At 49.3% G+C, this 17,692-nt stretch overlaps 2 protein-coding genes across 2 annotated transcripts; both read left to right on the forward strand.

The window, feature by feature from the left end:
* Nucleotides 1-825: 825 nt before the first annotated feature.
* Nucleotides 826-10,585, forward strand: ccdc39 (coiled-coil domain 39 molecular ruler complex subunit). The gene is made up of 20 exons (XM_029249351.1): nucleotides 826-999; nucleotides 1,508-1,627; nucleotides 2,005-2,151; nucleotides 2,746-2,904; nucleotides 2,975-3,067; nucleotides 3,160-3,288; nucleotides 3,701-3,892; nucleotides 3,985-4,088; nucleotides 4,792-4,924; nucleotides 5,033-5,227; nucleotides 5,907-6,071; nucleotides 6,614-6,751; nucleotides 6,844-7,052; nucleotides 7,719-7,842; nucleotides 8,214-8,373; nucleotides 8,503-8,609; nucleotides 9,158-9,298; nucleotides 9,545-9,724; nucleotides 10,041-10,132; nucleotides 10,227-10,585. The coding sequence occupies exons 1-20, from the start codon at nucleotides 910-912 to the stop codon at nucleotides 10,387-10,389; spliced, it is 2,841 nt and encodes a 946-aa protein (XP_029105184.1). The 5' UTR covers nucleotides 826-909; the 3' UTR covers nucleotides 10,390-10,585.
* Nucleotides 10,586-11,737: 1,152 nt separating this feature from the next.
* Nucleotides 11,738-15,251, forward strand: LOC108921587 (mucin-2-like). The gene is made up of 5 exons (XM_018731096.2): nucleotides 11,738-12,017; nucleotides 12,652-13,995; nucleotides 14,131-14,187; nucleotides 14,316-14,389; nucleotides 14,934-15,251. Exons 1-5 carry the CDS (start codon nucleotides 11,828-11,830, stop codon nucleotides 15,024-15,026), a joined length of 1,758 nt encoding a protein of 585 aa, XP_018586612.2. The 5' UTR covers nucleotides 11,738-11,827; the 3' UTR covers nucleotides 15,027-15,251.
* The last annotated feature ends 2,441 nt before the right edge of the window (nucleotides 15,252-17,692 follow it).

The raw sequence follows: 17,692 nt of genomic DNA on the forward strand, positions 1-17,692 counted from the left end.
CCAAATTGTTAATATTAATAATAATAATAAGAAGAAGAAGAAGCCATGGCAGGTGTTCACGCGAATGGTGTGTCAGCGCCCTCTACTGGTTGGTATCGTAGCGACGATGAATTTTGTAACGTTTCTGTGATGTTTACGGAGCCTTTTCTTATGCGATCCTGACACTTACTGGTGTGAAGTTCCATTTACTCGCCCCCCACCCTCACGCCGTGTTAACACAACAACAATATAAGCTGTTTTTGCACTAAACTGTTGGAAAACCTTTACTCTTACATCAGTTTGTGATCGGGGGACTGCTGGCTAGCAAAAGAAAAGGCTCTGCTCTGGTAAAGACGGAAAGGATTTATTATATAATCTGGGATTTTCCCGCGATGTTTAAAGTCGCGTAAAGATGTTTCACTTCAATCAGTCGCTGTGTTTTGAATGTTTCTTTTTTTTAATAGCTCGCAATGTGACAAATTGTTGTTCCAGCGTCGAATGAACACTTAGTGTTTTGTAAGTAACTTCTCAGAGCTCCCGAAACTTGCAGGTATTTTACCTGAAATCTACTGCGTATGCACTTTTTAACGTCAAAGTATTACGGTTTGATGTAATTTCTGTCACTAATGAATGAAGAGGAGAAGTTTTGCAAGACGGAGTTGCGACATCCGGGTATCTTATAAACGCGGCGTTTCACTTCCGGCTTCCGGTCTGTTTCCGTATCCATCGTGGTTGCTAGGAACGCCGCTGTGCTTCTTCCGTTCGGCTTCTCCCGGGCAACCAGCACGGTTGCTATGGGCACCGTGTGAACACACAAAGGCTTATGGGTGCAGTGGGTGAGAGAGCCGTTCCGGGGACCTTTAGTGCCGCGTTCCAAGTCGCTGCTGCTCGCTGTTGGTCGCTGTTGTTGGTCGCGGAGGCTGCGGAGAAATGGCGAAGGCGGTTCTCTCCGAGGTCGGATGGGGCGAAGGCTTCGCCATGCCGGTGGCAAACGCCGAAAACAAGGCTCTGGAGGATGAGGTAGGATCTGCCCACGAGTGCAGCTTGATTTGGTAACTGCACGGCTCCATAATATTAATAAATTATTGACATAATAATAACAACAACAACATTCTTATTAATAATAATAATGTTTTGCTTGGAAAAAGATTATTTAAAAAAAAGATGATCAGGAAAAGAGAAAAAGGTGATCAGAAAAGATGATCAGTGGAACTCTGCCTTCAACACCAACTTGGTAACTTTACGGCTCCAAAACGTGCTGTATATGTATAATTATGTATGTGTCAATTAAATATAGTATTGACATAATAAGAAATCATGCATGAAAAAAAGATAAAAAAGATGATCAGGAAAAAGGAAATGATGATCATAAAAAGACGATCAAGGTGGCATTCCTGCCTTCAGACATCATTCACCATGTAATCGAGTCATAAAATGAAATCTGAAGGCAGGAATTCCACTTTGATAATCTTGTTCTTAGCATTTTTTTTATTTAACACTTTATTTATTTATGCTTGTACACGAACAGCTGCAGAGGAAGCAGAAAGAGAAGTCCAATGTGGAGAATAAAATTTACACGTACAGGGACAGGATCCAGGCGATGGGGGAACACCTGAAGAACGTGAGGCAGGAGCTCTCTCACACCCAGGTGCGCGTTCCCATCATCCTCAGTCGTGCTAAAAATGCCGAGCCATCGCGCTGCAGATTAATCCCCGCGGCGCAGCGAAGAATCGGAAGGCCAGATCATCCTGGCTCATCATAACGCTCCCTGCAATTCCACAAAATGGAAATAAAAGAGAAATAAAAGTGTGTTATTATTCCTTCTGAATTTAAAACTCTCAAGAGTGTACATATATATGCTGTATATATTTTAGAAATTTTAAAGTATGTTTTTACCACACACGTACACTTTGGAGGTTAAACTGTCACTTAAGTGAGGTGGTTCTGTAATGACAGTGTGACTAAGGGACTGGTAACGTGTGTGTGTGTGTGTGTGTGTGTGTGTGTGTGTGTGTGTGTGTGTAGGGTCTGCTGAGGGCCCGGGAGAAGGAGATTGAGTCTGAGGTCCACTTCAGAGCGCTCGCGGACAGGGAGATGGGCCGCCTGCGCCAGGAGATCACTAAGCTAGATAGGGAGTTGGGCTCCCTGAGGGACAAGAAGAACTCCCACGAGGTGAGACCCCCCCCCCCCCAACCTCACCTCACACCCCCGTCCGTCCATCGCTTATCAATAACCGCCTGTCCAGTGCTGGGTCGCGGTGTCTGGAGCCTGGCCAGATGCCAGAAGCATGGGGAGCGAGGCAGGGTACACCCTGGATAGGACACAAGTCCATCATGGGGTGGGGCACTCACACACACACACACACACACACACACACACACACACACACACACACAAAGGGCAGTTTAGAGTGACCAGTTGAGCAGCTGTTTCACACATATTCCACCCTTTCTGACATACAGTCCTTTGATATTTGGGAAAACCATCTGACTGCCAACATGAAGACAGCAGTTTGTTCTAGAATGAAAGCAGTGGGTCTCGTCTCATTTAGAGTTTCAGCACAAATTCAGTGTTTACCGTAGTATATCTGACACTGTCCGTCATCTCGGATGAAGCCAGTTAATGATCCCTGTACGTTTTTGGAATAAAGCATCTGCTAAGCAAGTCGATGTGATGCATAAAGTGCACAGGCAGGGGGACGTGCGGATGCTCGGCCCCACGCCATTGACGTGTCAACCCCCCCCCACCCAATCTGTTTCCTCCCAGAACAACATCTTCAAAGCTTCCCAGAAGCTGGAGGAGCTCATGTGCCAGCTCAACTGGGACCAGAAAGCCCTGGACGCCTGGCTGGAGAAGTCGGCGCGCAAAGACGAGGACACCATGGCCATCATAAAGTACGCCAAGCAGGACGAGGGCAAGATAAGGGTGAGTAGAGCGGCTCTCCTTCGAGACGACGAGGACGAGGAGGCACCGAACCGCTCATCTCTTCCCCCAGGAGCTCACCCTGTCCATCGAGAAGATGACCATCGAGGCCCAACAGAAGCGCAGGACCCTCGACAACGAACTGACCGAGACGATCACCGCACAGGTCCAAACCGCTCCCGCTCAGCCGGCGTTTGCCAGCCATTTACCGCAACAACGTAGCGGTGACTTTCCGGTTTACCGTGCTCTTTGGTGCAGATCGCCCTCGACAAGACGGCGGAGAACTTCCGACAAGCCCACGTGGAGAGACAGGAGCTCATCCAGCAGTGGGAGAGCACCATCGAGCAGATGAGGAAGAGGGACCGCGAGATGGAGCAGTGCTCACTGGTGATCAGCAGGGGGCGCCCTAATACGGCATCGCTGAAAATAGGATCGATACACACACACACACACATTTTCAGAACCGCTTGTCCCATACGGGGTCGCGGGGAACCGGAGCCTACCCGGCAACACAGGGCGCGAGGCCGGAGGGGGAAGGGACACACCCAGGACGGGACGCCAGTCCGCCGCAAGGCACCCCAAGCGGGACCCGAACCCCAGACCCACCGGAGAGCAGGACTGCGGTCCAACCCTAGGATCGATACCATAACCGAAATTGTCTCTGCCATATTGGTGTATTAAGGTGTATGTAGTTCTTGATGAAATACGATAGTCGATGTGTGCGATCAGCATGATGGAAGAGAAGCCGGTAGCTTCCGGAATGGACTCCCAGCGCTCAGGGCGCCGCCTGCCTCCCCAGATGCTTGCGGAGGTGAACCAGAAGGTCCGGGAACGGGAGGGCCTCATAAAGGAGAAGAAGAAGTTTCTGGAAGGCGAGGTGGAGAACAACAGGGAGTACGAGCGGAAGATTGCGGCGGCCGAGCGCCTGGCGGCCCGACTGAGGCAAGAGCTCCAGGAGCAGGAGGCCAACCGCTCGAGGCTCCAGGACGAGGTGAGTGCTTCGCGGGGGGTGGCAGGGAAAGGGTGGGGGGGTTAGGGTTAGGGTTAGTGACTCTCTTGCTCTCTCACCCTCGTCCCGCTCAGCTGGGGAGTCTCAAGTGCGCCGTGGCCCGAGCCGCCGCAGACGTGGAGGGCAAGAGGTCCCAGCTGGCAGCTCTGAAGAAGCACATCGTGGAGAAAACCAGCAAGTGAGCAGCTCTTCTCGCCAGGGTTCGACAGCAGAGCGCAGTGCTTCCATCGCCACTGCTGTCTGCTTGTCTAGGACCCAGAGCACCGATGGCAGTTTTTGTTTCACCACCTTATACAGCGTAGTATCTCCATAGAGGCAGTTACTACGTTTACTACTTTATCCGACGCTTTTCTCCAAAGCGACTTACAGTTTTTACCTTTTGTACAGCTAAGTCATTTTACTGGAGCAATTTTAGGGTACATACCTTGCTCAAGAGTACTGGATCTGGAGATGGGATTTGAACCTGTGACCTTTGGGTCCAAAGGCAGCAGCTCTAAACACTACGCTCCCAGCTGTTACCGTTTGGAATTATTATCATCATTAGGTTTTATTTATTTGGTTTTTATTTGTTATTGTTATTAGGTTTATTATCATTATTAGTACTAGTAGTATTCATAATAATAGTTAATTTTTCGGACACTTTTCTTCAAGCTGGGTTTTTACACTAAGCCGTTTCCCATGATCCACCCGTCTCTAGAGCAAGGTACTTTTTACTCTACCAGTTGACGGTAAGCACCTTCATTAAGGGCAATACAACAGGAAAAGGATTCGAACCCGGGACCTTTGACTGCAAGGCGCTGGCTCTAACCACCGAGCGCATGGCTCAACGCTCCGCTGGGGGCGCTCAGGCGCGTGACCATTGGAGTACCGCGTGTGCGCAGGTTGAAGGCGGCCAAGGAGCGCAACGCGGCGCTGCAGGGGAAGCTGGAGAGCGCCACCGAGTCGACCGTCGGCGTGGAGGAGCAGGCGGCGCAGATGGAGCAGATGCTCAAGGAGAGCGAGCAGGCGCTCAAGGTGAGCTGCGCTCGAGGGGACGGGGTTCGAACCGTGCAGGAAGCGCCGCTGCAGCCCGCGGCGAGTCGCCCTTTAACCGCAGCGCTCAGCCGCGCGTCGTGTCTGCAGGAGGTGAACGCCCAGCTGCAGCGCCACCGGGAGGCGCTCTTCCGTAAGACTCAGGAGCTCCAGGTGCTCAAGGCCAAGGAGAAGGAGACGGCGGCCCAGATCTCAGGGACCCGGGCGACCCTCGTCCACCTGGACAAGCGGCTCAGCAAACTGGACCAGGACTCCTTGAAGCAGCAGGAGATCATTTATAGCCAGGTAAAGGGGGGGGGGCAGTCAGCTGCCGTGCCTGTTATGACCCAGATGCTAAGCATTCTGGGAAATCTCAGGTTCCACCAGCCTGATACAGCGCAGCCTCAAGCGCCTTTTTGCTGCTGTAAACCAGACATTCGGCTATTATTTTGTCCAGTTATACCATGTTTCTCTATTCCCTGGTTGAAGGTGTGAGATGTTCGTAACAGCAGAAATAATTGACCTTTACATTTACGTTTATATTTATTCACCCGCCGCTTTTCTCCAAAGTGACGCACGTCTCCGAGAGCAATACAAAACGTGCGTCGACAACAGAAGGAGGGATTTGGATGCAAACACGTGATTTCTGAGTACAATCCATTGGTTTCATACCGTGGCATAAACCAGTGTTTATGACACAGGTAGCTGCATCTAAGTTTTTAGTTTTTAATACAAATAACACTTATGGAGCACTTACGAGATCAGGGGAGTAGTGAGTTGAAAAGAGAATGTGTTTTGAGACCCTTCCATATTGAGAGGGATTCAGCAGCTCTGAGGGGCAGAGGGAGCTCATTCCACCACACTGGAGTCAATTGAAGATGTTATGAGAATAACTTTTGATAAAAACATCGGTAATACGTGACTGATGGTGGGGAGTAAGCGGGGAGCGGACGGGAGGCTTAGCTGTGTCCTTCTCCTCTCACAGGACTTCCAGATCCACCTGCTGGAGCGGAAGATGGCGCGACTCCAGGGAGAGATGAGCACAGAGGAGAAGCAGAATCTGGATAAGAAGGTGTCCGAGCTCAACGACATCCTCGAGGAGAGGAAGAAGACGGCCACCATGCTGGCGTTGCAGCTGAAGAAGCTCCAGGTGCGGCCGACGCCCGTGTCTCCGGGTCCCTCGGGCACCCGGGCACCGTCCGCGCATCGCAACTCTCCTCCCAACGCCCTTGGGCTGCGAAAGCGTGATTCCCAGCAGAGCATACAATACCGGTTTTCACTGTGAACCTGAAAACAATATGTTAAATACTGATCCCCTGACGTGTTTCACCGCAGCTTGGCGTCACAGGTGAATGGATCACAGGTATGAGCGCTGAACGAATGTTCCAGCCATATTTCCATAGAATGTTTCTCCAAAGTCACTTTCAGGGTGACATTTGCACACTAAGCTGCTTACACCGATTTACCCATTTATACAGCTGGGTAACTTTTACTGCGTCCTCTAGGTTTAAACAGCCCAACCGATGGTACGGCAGACAGCGTGCGGATTCAAACCTTAGACCTTCAGACTGCAGGGCTGTGGCTCTAATCGCTGCGCCTCCTGCCTGCTGGCCCTCACTTTTGTACAGGAATTGAGAAACGAGGTGCCCAAGCTGTGGTGAATGAACGTGTCGCCGTTGCTTTCGTCTCCAGGACGACATCCGGTGCGTCACCAAGGAGATGGAGAAGAAGGGCGCCATGAGGAGCGAGCTCTCCACCAAGATCGAGGAGCTGAACCTCATTCACGACACCTCCGAGAAGGAGCTCAAGAGGCTCCGGCTCAGCAAGCAGGTAAGTGGGGGGCGAAGGGTGTGAGCGTCTCCGTCTCCGTCGCCCGTTCTCCGCGACCCACTCGCAAGCACGCGGCGTCTCCCCGCCTGCAGGACGCCATGGTGGAGGACAACATCCTGAAGCTGGAGGTGAAGCGGCTGCGGGAGCTGCTCTACTGCAAGGCGGATGACGTGCTCTCGCTGGAGAAGCGCGCCCTGCGCTTACGGGCCGCCATGGCCGAGAGGGAGGAGGAGATCAAACTGCACAGAGAGATGCTGCTCAAGCATGTCAAAGTGGCCGACCAGGAGCGCCAGGGCCTCAGGTGAGAGCTCACCTGTCGTGGCCCACAGAGCGTCCTTTGGGTCCTTTCATTCTTACCCACTCTCCTGGCCTTAAGAGTATAACAAGATTTCTACAGTTCATAAAGTGCACTTTTTCCCATTTTCAATAACCCTTGTCCAGATCAGGGTCACAGAGGTCCAGAGTCTATCGCGGAAGCCCCCTCAGAGCTGCTGAATCCCTCTAAATATTGAAGAAGGGTCTCAAAACACATATTCTTTTCAACTCACTACTACCCTGGATGGGACACCAGTCCATCACAGCACAGTCACACACTCATCCACTCAGTAACGCACACTGAAGGCAATTTGGATCCATGAGTTCACCAGAAACACATGTCTTTGGACTGTGGGAGGAAACCCATGGCAACATGATGAGAACACGCATTCCATTTTGGAACAGAGCTTCTCTCATGAATGAACATTACATGAACATTACAGCCGTGTTCACGCCCCCGAACCAGACTTCACAACTTACTATATAGTAAAGGATTTTTTTCCATTGTTACCGAGGCATTGACAGGTTATGCAAGGAAATTCGAGTTCCTCATTCACAGAGATTTCATACTGACGGAATTGTAGATAGGAATGCGGTCCGGTCATGTCGGTGTGAAGGTTAACGCATCTCTGTGCTTCCCTCCTCCTGGCAGCACCGAGGTGCAGGAGAGGCTTTCCAGGGTCGACAAGATGAGGAACAGGTATGAGGTGATGACCATGTCCATGGCGTTCCCCGAGGGCGAGGAGGACAGGCTCCACGCATATTATGTGATCAAGGTGGGTTCTAATTATTATTTTTATTGTTATTAGTAGTAGTAGTATAATAATTATTATTGCTTAGCTTAACACCTTTGTCTCAAATTTAACTTTATTCTATTCCGTTAAATAAATTTTTAATTTTAATTCCCAATATGCTGAACAGAGGACATACAGTGACACGGTAAAATTAAGTCTGTAGGTACTTTGCTAAAATAATATTTTTGAAGGAAATCACCTGTCAGCTGAGGCAAGGAGAACAAAAAAAAACCCCCCAGGCCCAGGAACCGGGAGAAAGATCAATCTCAGGGGCGGGCGGGCAGGGATTTTAAAGGAACGTTCCGGTTACACGGTTGCGTCCGTAACCGCTGCACCGTACCCGTGTCCAAAAGGTCGCGCAGGAGAAGGAGGAGCTGCAGCGCAAGGGCGATGATCTGGACGCCAAGATCTGCAAGATGGAGAAGGAAATCCACGCTCTAGAGAACACCTTACATGTGGTCAACAGTCACAACAGCACCTATCGCAGATCTTTCCAGAAGGTTGCAGAGTCAAGTATGTGCGATGACACCTTTGTTTGTCAGCAGTCACTCCACCCCATCCTTCGCTGTTCTTCGTGAAACTAGGGCAGGCTCTTTATGGCAGAAAAAAAAAAAAATGTTTCTCATTGTCTGCATTCCGAAGGCAAGGAGTTCCAGGAGAAGCTGAAGCTCGAGGAGCAGAAGAAGGCGGTGGAGGAGAAATGTAAGCACAAGAGGAGGTGCATTAGAGAACTCCAGGAAGACCTTCAGGTGTGTACACATGCTGTGTGCCTCGAGGTCCCACTTTCCTTCCCTTTCCTCCTCGTCATGAATCGAAGAGTCGTTTTACCGCAAAAGGGGAGCATCGCTTCCAAGACAAACGCATTATATGACTTATATGACTGTGAGTGTGTGTGTGCGGCAGAACGGCGATGGACTGGTGTTCCATCTAGGCTGTGCCTTTCCTCACGCCCCGTGCTTCCAGGATAGGCTCTGGACCACCACGACCCTGCATTGAACACAGGGTTATTGAAAAGGATGGATGCCTGGATTTATGAGCGATATAATTGTTGATCGCATGCCATCTACACAGGTGACGAGTTAAAATAAAATGACTCGGGATGATTAAAGTACGAAACTATGTGCTCCTGCATTATAATGAATGTGTCCATCTAGAGACTATATGAAGAGCTCATATTTTCTAACAGAGAGACATAGTTCCAGAAGCGTTAGCTGTTGTCGTTCTCTGGAGGTGATGGGAATGTTCTGCTGTCATTAAATGTCACATTGGAAAGGAAACGTGTTTGTCTCGCCCACAGAATAGGAACGGCGCTCTTGACACAGTGGTTCGGGAGGAAGTCTCGCTGAAGGAGAAGATGGACGAGATCCAGTCGCAGATCACGGCCCTTAACAAAGACCTGAGCTCCCAGAAGGAGAAGCTGGACCGAGTCAACAAAGAGGTCGAAACTCCTGGCGTGACCCCTGGACACCACAACCGCATCCGCCCACATGGCGTGTGGCTCTTGAGTCTGCGCTGATTCATCCCCCCCAACACACACACACACACACACACACACACACACAGAATGATCTCCCCATCTAGTTCCAAATGAGCCCATCAAAGCGTTCTGCCTTCCTCAAGCTCTCCTTGTAGGAATGATATTTCCACCTTGTGCGATGACCACTTTGTCTGTCCCCTTCGACAGTGTTCCAAACTGTCCAAGGGCATTCGATCCAGCAGCAACACGAAAGGGGAGACCCCGGAGGAGCGGGACATAGTGCTCCGCGAGCTGAAGGACTTCAACCGCACCGTCAATAACATGTTGTTGGAAGCCATAGCGGACCATCCTGACCTCAAGTCAGCTGTTGAGATGTACCTTCTCCAGGTGCTCTGCGTGCTGCACTGCAGTGACATAATAAATGAATGACATAAATATACAGAGTACTTTGAATATAATTAAATAATAGTAATATTAGTATCTATGTGTATGAATACTTTTTGATATTTTTCTATTATAATCTAGTATATTTTATTCAATATTATTTTTATATTATTATAATATATATTATACCCTCATAAAGACTGAAAGGGAGTCTGTTCCAGGGGGTTCTTGTCTTTGGACCTATTAGTTTATGTCCTTCCTGTGGGAATAATAAAATGAATAAAATGAACAAAATATGACGTTGTGGCTCGACGCGCAGGCCGGACTCACCCTCCCCTCACCGGCGTCCACGCCGTCGAGCCGGCAGAGCTCGAAGCCCCCCTCGGCCCGCAGTTCTGCCTCATCGCTGAGGTGAGTGGGACGTCAGTCGCGCTGCTCTGCGTGAGCCCGTGTTCTCCACGTTTGCACCGTGTGCACGTGTGTACGTGTGTGTATATGCGCCCAGGTCGGTCGACTCCGCGGCCAGCAGCGGCTCTCGGACGGCGCTCTCCTGCTCTGTGCGGATGTTGGACCTGAGTCTCCCAGTGGCGTCTTCGCCTGTCGCCACGCCGTCCCCACGCAACTCCTACCCAGCCAGCGCCAGCAGTCAGAAGCGGAAAAGTCCGTAGAGCCCCCGCAGCCTGCACCGCTCAAAACCTCCAAAAAGTAACAGACAAAGCAGTGTGAAGCCCAGCGTACACTGGTTCCTCTGCTTTCGGACACATCGGACCAGGAGTATGTTCATAACTTGCTTTGTTTGTAACTCAAAATACACTTTTGCAACTATGTCACAATTAATTAATGCTTAATAATGCAGATATCCTTTATTCCCTGGTTACACTCTTTACAAGTGTCAGGTACATTTATGATAAAAATATTTAATAAAGCCATATTTAAACATGTCCTGCTACATTAAAATTAAAACTAACATGACTGAAAATAAAATCTCTTGTCCCTACAAGCTCTTGATCAATACTGATTTTTGACTGATTCAGTCCATAAATATGTGCAACATTTAACACCATGTTATTGAGCACCAGTTCTCCCAAACGCCAGAAATGAGCTGTAAACATGTGGAAGTGAATTGAATAAAGAGGCCTTGCGCTCCTTTTCTGTTTGAGTGCTCTTTACTGCCATCTATGGGCTCGGGGGGGTAAACGCACCGCTTGTTCGCTCCACTAATGTTTTGGGGGAGGGACAAAAAGTGAAGGAAATGCAATAAAAAAAAAAATATATAAACTGTAAATATTTGGGTGGGACACTGGGGGACTGATGCGATGGCATTTCCGACCAGTCCGTGTCAGGAGTGTGAAAAAGTACACGGAGATGTGAAGTTTCTACTCGAAGACAAACTGGGAACAATGTTTACAATAAAAGTCTTAGAAAAATGACAAAAATTAAAGCATTACGTTCACTCAGTGAGCTGATGCCTTTCTCCATAGCGACTACCCCCGTTTCACTGGGTGATTTTTACCGGAGTAATACATGGTAAATACCTTGGGCATCACCGCAGGAGGTGGGACTCGAACTACAAGTTGTCGAGTTCCAGGGCGGCGGGGGCTCTAGATAAAGACACATTTATTAATGATGATAATAATAATTTAATAATAATATATAATAAATTTGTTAATAATAGTAAGAAAAGTGACAAAGGGATAAGACTGCAAACGTGTCACTACATTAATATCTCAACCAGAAATTAATACTGTATGTAAATGAACACAATTAATAAACGTCATACATCAAAACTGAGTTGTCCTGTCCAAAGGAACCTGCACTGATTTGTGTCCTTTTCCCATCCGGTTCGACCGGTTCCACGGCTCACTTGGCCAAAAAATGAAAGCATGTGTCTGGTGCCGGCTGAGGGTTCGAGTGCCTCTCGCTGTCAGTGTGCGTCAGGGCACCGCGTGCGACATCGCTGTCTACGCATTTCACTGCTTCCCAAACGTGTCCACGTGCCCTAAACTATCACTCTCATGTTGCGCACTGACAGGTGTCCTGACTGTACAGTGCTCTCAGTTTTACTGTGGTAAACAGGGTGGGGCACTGTAGCCATTTACTGTTAGTATGAAAAGGCAACTCCACCCCAGGGGAGAAATAAATTGTGAGCCTCCTTCCTTGTTCAGCAAAAAGGGAGACAGACACCTTCTCTCTTTGACTCAGGAAATTCAGCACCAGCTCACATATTACAAAGTGACCAAAATGTTATTTTTTCTCTTGTTTGCTGGATGTTTCTGTCTGTCTTCGGGACAATCAGGTAAGTCATTTACACCTACGTCACACAGTGTAAATTAAGTGGTTTCCGATGTTTAAAGGATTTTTAACTCTTTCCACACAATTTCAGCATTATGTGATCTAAATCTTTGGCTATTTCACCGATAAGCAGAAAAGGTCTTTTCAGTGGCAGAACTCAGAAAGAGATACATATCTGTACTATAGAGTACTGTACTTATATTGTATCTGACACAGTGTATCTGATTCCTGCTCTGCCTGTCGCTCTGGCACCTGTTCCAGGTACAGTGTTTGTATCAGAGCCTGAATTTCAATTGATCTATTTGATATTTGGCAGAAAAAGTTACTCTTAACCCTCTGTTCTCCTGAGAGCTCAGGATGGGTCATTAGAATGATTTAAATAAGTGAATTAATAGGTAACACGCAGTCATCTGAGTTTTCATTCATGACCGTTGAGCGCAAGTACTGTTAAAAGTCATCCTGAAATGGAGGGATACGTCATAAAAGCACTTGTAGTGGGGAGGAAAATTATGTATCTGCATTTTTTTCACGGAATTTCATGCAAAAAATAAAATTTAGAAACAAAGGCTACCACTGTGAAGTTACACGGATGAGATACTCTTCTGAAAGGGTCATATGTGTGTTTTACCCCTCCACAGTTGCCCCGGACCCCTCCACAACTGCCCTGGACCCCTCCACAGTTGCCCCAGACCCCTCCACAACTACCACAGTTGGCCCAGACACCTTGACAACTACTCCAGAGCCCTCCACAACTGCTCCGGTGCCCTCCACACCTACCACAGTTGGCCCAGACACCTTGACAACTACTCCAGAGCCCTCCACAACTGCCCCGGTGCCTTCCACAACTGCCCCGGTGCCCTCCACACCTACCACAGTTGGCCCAGACACCTTGACAACTACTCCAGAGCCCTCCACAACTGCCCCGGTGCCCTCCACAACTGCCCCGGTGCCCTCCACACCTACCACAGTTGGCCCAGACACCTTGACAACTACTCCAGAGCCCTCCACAACTGCCCCGGTGCCCTCCACAACTGCCCCGGTGCCCTCCACACCTACCACAGTTGGCCCAGACACCTTGACAACTACTCCAGAGCCCTCCACAACTGCCCCGGTGCCCTCCACAACTGCCCCGGTGCCCTCCACACCTACCACAGTTGGCCCAGACACCTTGACAACTACTCCAGAGCCCTCCACAACTGCCCCGGTGCCCTCCACAACTGCCCCGGTGCCCTCCACACCTACCACAGTTGGCCCAGACACCTTGACAACTACTCCAGAGCCCTCCACAACTGCCCCGGTGCCCTCCACAACTGCCCCGGTGCCCTCCACACCTACCACAGTTGGCCCAGACACCTTGACAACTACTCCAGAGCCCTCCACAACTGCCCCGGTGCCTTCCACAACTGCCCCGGTGCCCTCCACACCTACCACAGTTGGCCCAGACACCTTGACAACTACTCCAGAGCCCTCCACAACTGCCCCGGTGCCCTCCACACCTACCACAGTTGGCCCAGACACCTTGACAACTACTCCAGAGCCCTCCACAACTGCCCCGGTGCCCTCCACACCTACCACAGTTGGCCCAGACACCTTGACAACTACTCCAGAGCCCTCCACAACTGCCCCGGTGCCCTCCACACCTACCACAGTTGGCCCAGACACCTTGACAACTACTCCAGAGCCCTCCACAACTGCCCCGGTGCCCTCCACACCTACCACAGTTGGCCCAGACACCTTGACAACTACTCCAGAGCCCTCCACAACTGCCCCGGTGCCCTCCACAACTGCCCCGGTGCCCTCCACACCTACCACAGTTGGCCCAGACACCTTGACAACTACTCCAGAGCCCTCCACAACTGCCCCGGAGCCCTCCACAACTGCCCCACACCCCTCCACACCTACCACAGTTGGCCCAGACACCTTGACAACTACTCCGAACGCCTTCACGCCAACAGGCCCCCCATCTAGCCAGGTTGTGACAGGTAAGCAGCTTAGCTGGTGAATCATGGTAATACTCTGTGTAAGACGTGTAGTGTCCTTGCACAAAGTTCTCAGAACAGCAACAATGATGATGATGATGATGATAATAATAAATGGACTGATTGTCTTGGCTGTAGGTTCTCCAGATGCCACCAACACCACCACAACTCCCGCTACTGTTTCTGCCCCGTACGGTACGCGGCACCAACCCTCCGGTCCCTCCTCGCGCTCCGCGCGCTCCTCATCATGCCTCCTCTTCACTCCTCTCCAGCGCTTTACGCACGCGCTTCTCACGCTTCCAAATGTCCCTCTCTCCCAACAGTGCTGACAGTTGAAGCTTCGATCATGAGCCTCGTTCTCCTCGAGCAGAACTCCGTCCAAGTCTTTCTGAATGACGTAAGTTTGCCGCAAACCGCCGCGCGAAGCGCGTTAATAAACGACGGGGGGCGCGCGACGCGCACATGCGCGCGCTCATCACTCGGCCGCGTCGAGCGCTTCCATCCTGTCCGGGTTCCTCGGTGTGTCCGTTTAACCACCTGTGAACGAGCTGCCGCTTTCTCTCAACAATGCAAATACACACATTGTGACATTCTGCTCTTTTATTCTGTGTGTGTGTATGTGTGGGTGTGTGTGTGTCCTGTATGCTGTCTAGAGAGTTTTGGAACCCAAGATCATGTAACTAAGATGAAGCTGCACCGTTTTGTGCGGAAAACATGGCCCAGTATTTGTTTTTTTTTTTAATGAAAACATAAAAATAGCAATATTGTACATTAAATAGCATTACAACCAGTTCCTTTCCACGACCGCAGCTTTGTGTGAATCCCCACACAACACAACACAACACACATCGAATAACATCATGTGTGTCGTTGACAGAACTCTAGAGCCGCGTGAGAGTAATTGAGAAGTAACCACAATATTACGAACTCATTTTTTCCAGGTGAACTCAGTGCTCCAGAATTACCTGAACAGCCCTGTAAGCGTGAGAGTGAAAACCATCCAAAACAAAACTTCTGCACGTTCCACTAGATAGTCCAGAAATATATCGCACTGCAATTGTGCCACAGTCCTTTTCTTGCAAATAATTTGTATGCAACTATGTAGCCCATGTCACGTGTCGTGTTTATGTTGTTGGGGTTGTGCTTAAACTGCACAGTGCGATATGACAATACTGTCTTCATATCTGGATGTAGATGAACAAAAGGGAAAACACACACACACACACACACACTTTCAGAACCGCTTGTCCCATACGGGGTCACGGGGAACCGGAGCCTACCCGGCAACACAGGGCATAAGGCTGGAGGGGGAGGGGACGCACCCAGGACGGGACGCCAGTCCGTCACAAGGCACCCCAAGCAGGACCCGAACCCCAGACCCACCGGAGAGGAGGACTGTGGTCCAACCCACTGCGCCACCGCACCCCCAAAAGGGAAAACAATGGCAGTAATTTATAGCAGAACATGTTCAGCATGCGATTCAAATTATTTGCATACACCAGTGTCCCTTTTTCCGTCAACATACTGTATTAAAAATGCATAAACAAACTACTGTATAAAAATGTTGTTCTGAATAATAAAATATCAAGACAATCAGATGTGTGACAGACTTGTTTTATTTTATTTATTCATTGATTTGTTTCATTTTATTTTTTATTCGTAAAATTCAGAGGACGCAATCAATTGCTGTTGATCGTTTGAAAGTAAGCAGCCGTAGTAAGCGTAGTTTGGACGTGTGTGGAACCTCGTATGAGAATTATTCTTTGCGGTCGTGACTTCAACTGGTTGTTTGAGTTAAAGCCAAAGTGAAACAATATGTCTGGTGCCAGTAAGGCTTCGAGTGTATCAGGGCAGCATGTAGGTCATCAGAATGTTTTCCTAGTTCCTCAGTATTTCTGCAACAACAGAGCTATCGTTATCTACATCTATCACACCAACAGAGGCTGGAAACATGTCCTTATCTGCACTAAACTACACACTTCTATCAGTTTCACTCTGGTGAATGGTAGGAACAACTCATCCATTCATCATCGATAGCCACTTGTCCCCAGGGAACCGGAGCCTCATCCATCGACACACCCAGGACAGGACACCAGTCCATCACAAGCAACCCAAGTAGGACTCGAACCCCAAAGCCACCACACGGTGGACACCGGGGGATCCTGATGTGCCACTGCATCCCCTGGGAACAGCCAAACTGAATTCTATTTATTTTTATAGAGTGCTTTTCTCACCCAGTGACACAGAGCTCTTGAACACAGGGGCACAGAGCAAAGAAACAAAGAGATCAGACGAAGAAAGAAACAGGACAGCTGACTACAGACGAGCGTAATACACCATCAATGCTTTATAAATCTATGTCTATTGGCCACGGAGGAAAGCAGAAGAACAACTCCCACTGAAAGCTGAGGGAGAAAAAAAAAGCTGTGGGGGCCCAAGTGCCAGTGCCACCCCCCCAGGCAGTCTACATTAAATCAGATTACAGGTAATAATGGCGTTGTTGCTGTACGGTACCCTGATTTCCCAGTTCACCAGGGTACGTCTCGTCCATCATCTTCAGTCAGCGTGGGGTGCGCCAGTACCGACCGGCCGTCCTTATTGTAGGGGCCGAACGATTGTCCCCTTTCCCACGTTTTGGTTCAAATTCAGCGTGTATCTGTGATTTCAATAACCGCTTTCACATTCATACAACCGACACTTTTGAAAAACTTTCCTCGATACTCCACACGTGTATGAATATTTTTATTGTTTCGATGGAGTGGGTCGTTATAGCCACGTACTGCAGGAGTGCTGAAGGCAACTGCTGTATTTTTATTTCGGTTTCTGAGAAATGCCTTCCAGCCTGAGGGTTCTGTCTTACAACGCAGTATTTATAAAGGTTGGGTAGCGGTGAGGGCCGCTGCCTACGGACCCAAAGGTTGCAGGTTTGAATCTCACCTCCAGCTGTAGTACCCTTGAACAAGGTACTTGCTCTAAAAAAAAAAAAAACTGCTCCAGTAAAATTACCCAGCTGTATAAATGAGTAAATAATTGTACATTACTTTGCAAAGTGAAAAAGGGCAAGTTTAATATATGTAAAGGGTGCAGTGTCTTTTTTTTTTTCTCGTTTTTCTTCCTGCTAAACCATCCCTGTTCCACCAGAACTGCATTTTTCATAGACCTGTTTGCCGGAGGTTTCTAGGAGCAAAGCCCAAGGAAGTGTGCAGATTGACTCCTTCTGAGAAAAGCTGTGGTGCGCTCAGAATGTACACCCTCGTTCCTCATACATCACACATTAACCGCTCGCATTTATGTGCTTCATCGTCATGGTTTATTCGCTCGCATGTTTTACTTACCATTTCACTCCTGTTCCGCCTGTAACACCGGTTTATAATATTTTGCATAAGAGCTCCTTAATATTTTCAAGGCCATGGAATGACGTTACGGACTCCTCATAGGAAAAACCCATAAGTAAATTTGGAAGAAGTGTCCCATTCAAGAAGAGGGGCGTGGTAGCGCAGTGGGTTGGACCGGGTCCTGCTCTCCGATGGGTCTGGGGTTCGAATCCCACTTGGGGTGCCTTGCGATGGACTGGCGTCCTGTCCTGTCCTGTTCTGGGTGTGTCCTCCCTCCAGCCTTACGTTGCTGGGTCAGGCTCTGGTTCCCCGTGACCCCATATGGGACAAGTGGTTCAGATGGTGTGTGTTCAAGTCATCGCACT

Source organism: Scleropages formosus, chromosome 25 (assembly GCF_900964775.1).
Source record: "Scleropages formosus chromosome 25, fSclFor1.1, whole genome shotgun sequence".
Lineage (NCBI taxonomy): Eukaryota > Metazoa > Chordata > Actinopteri > Osteoglossiformes > Osteoglossidae > Scleropages > Scleropages formosus.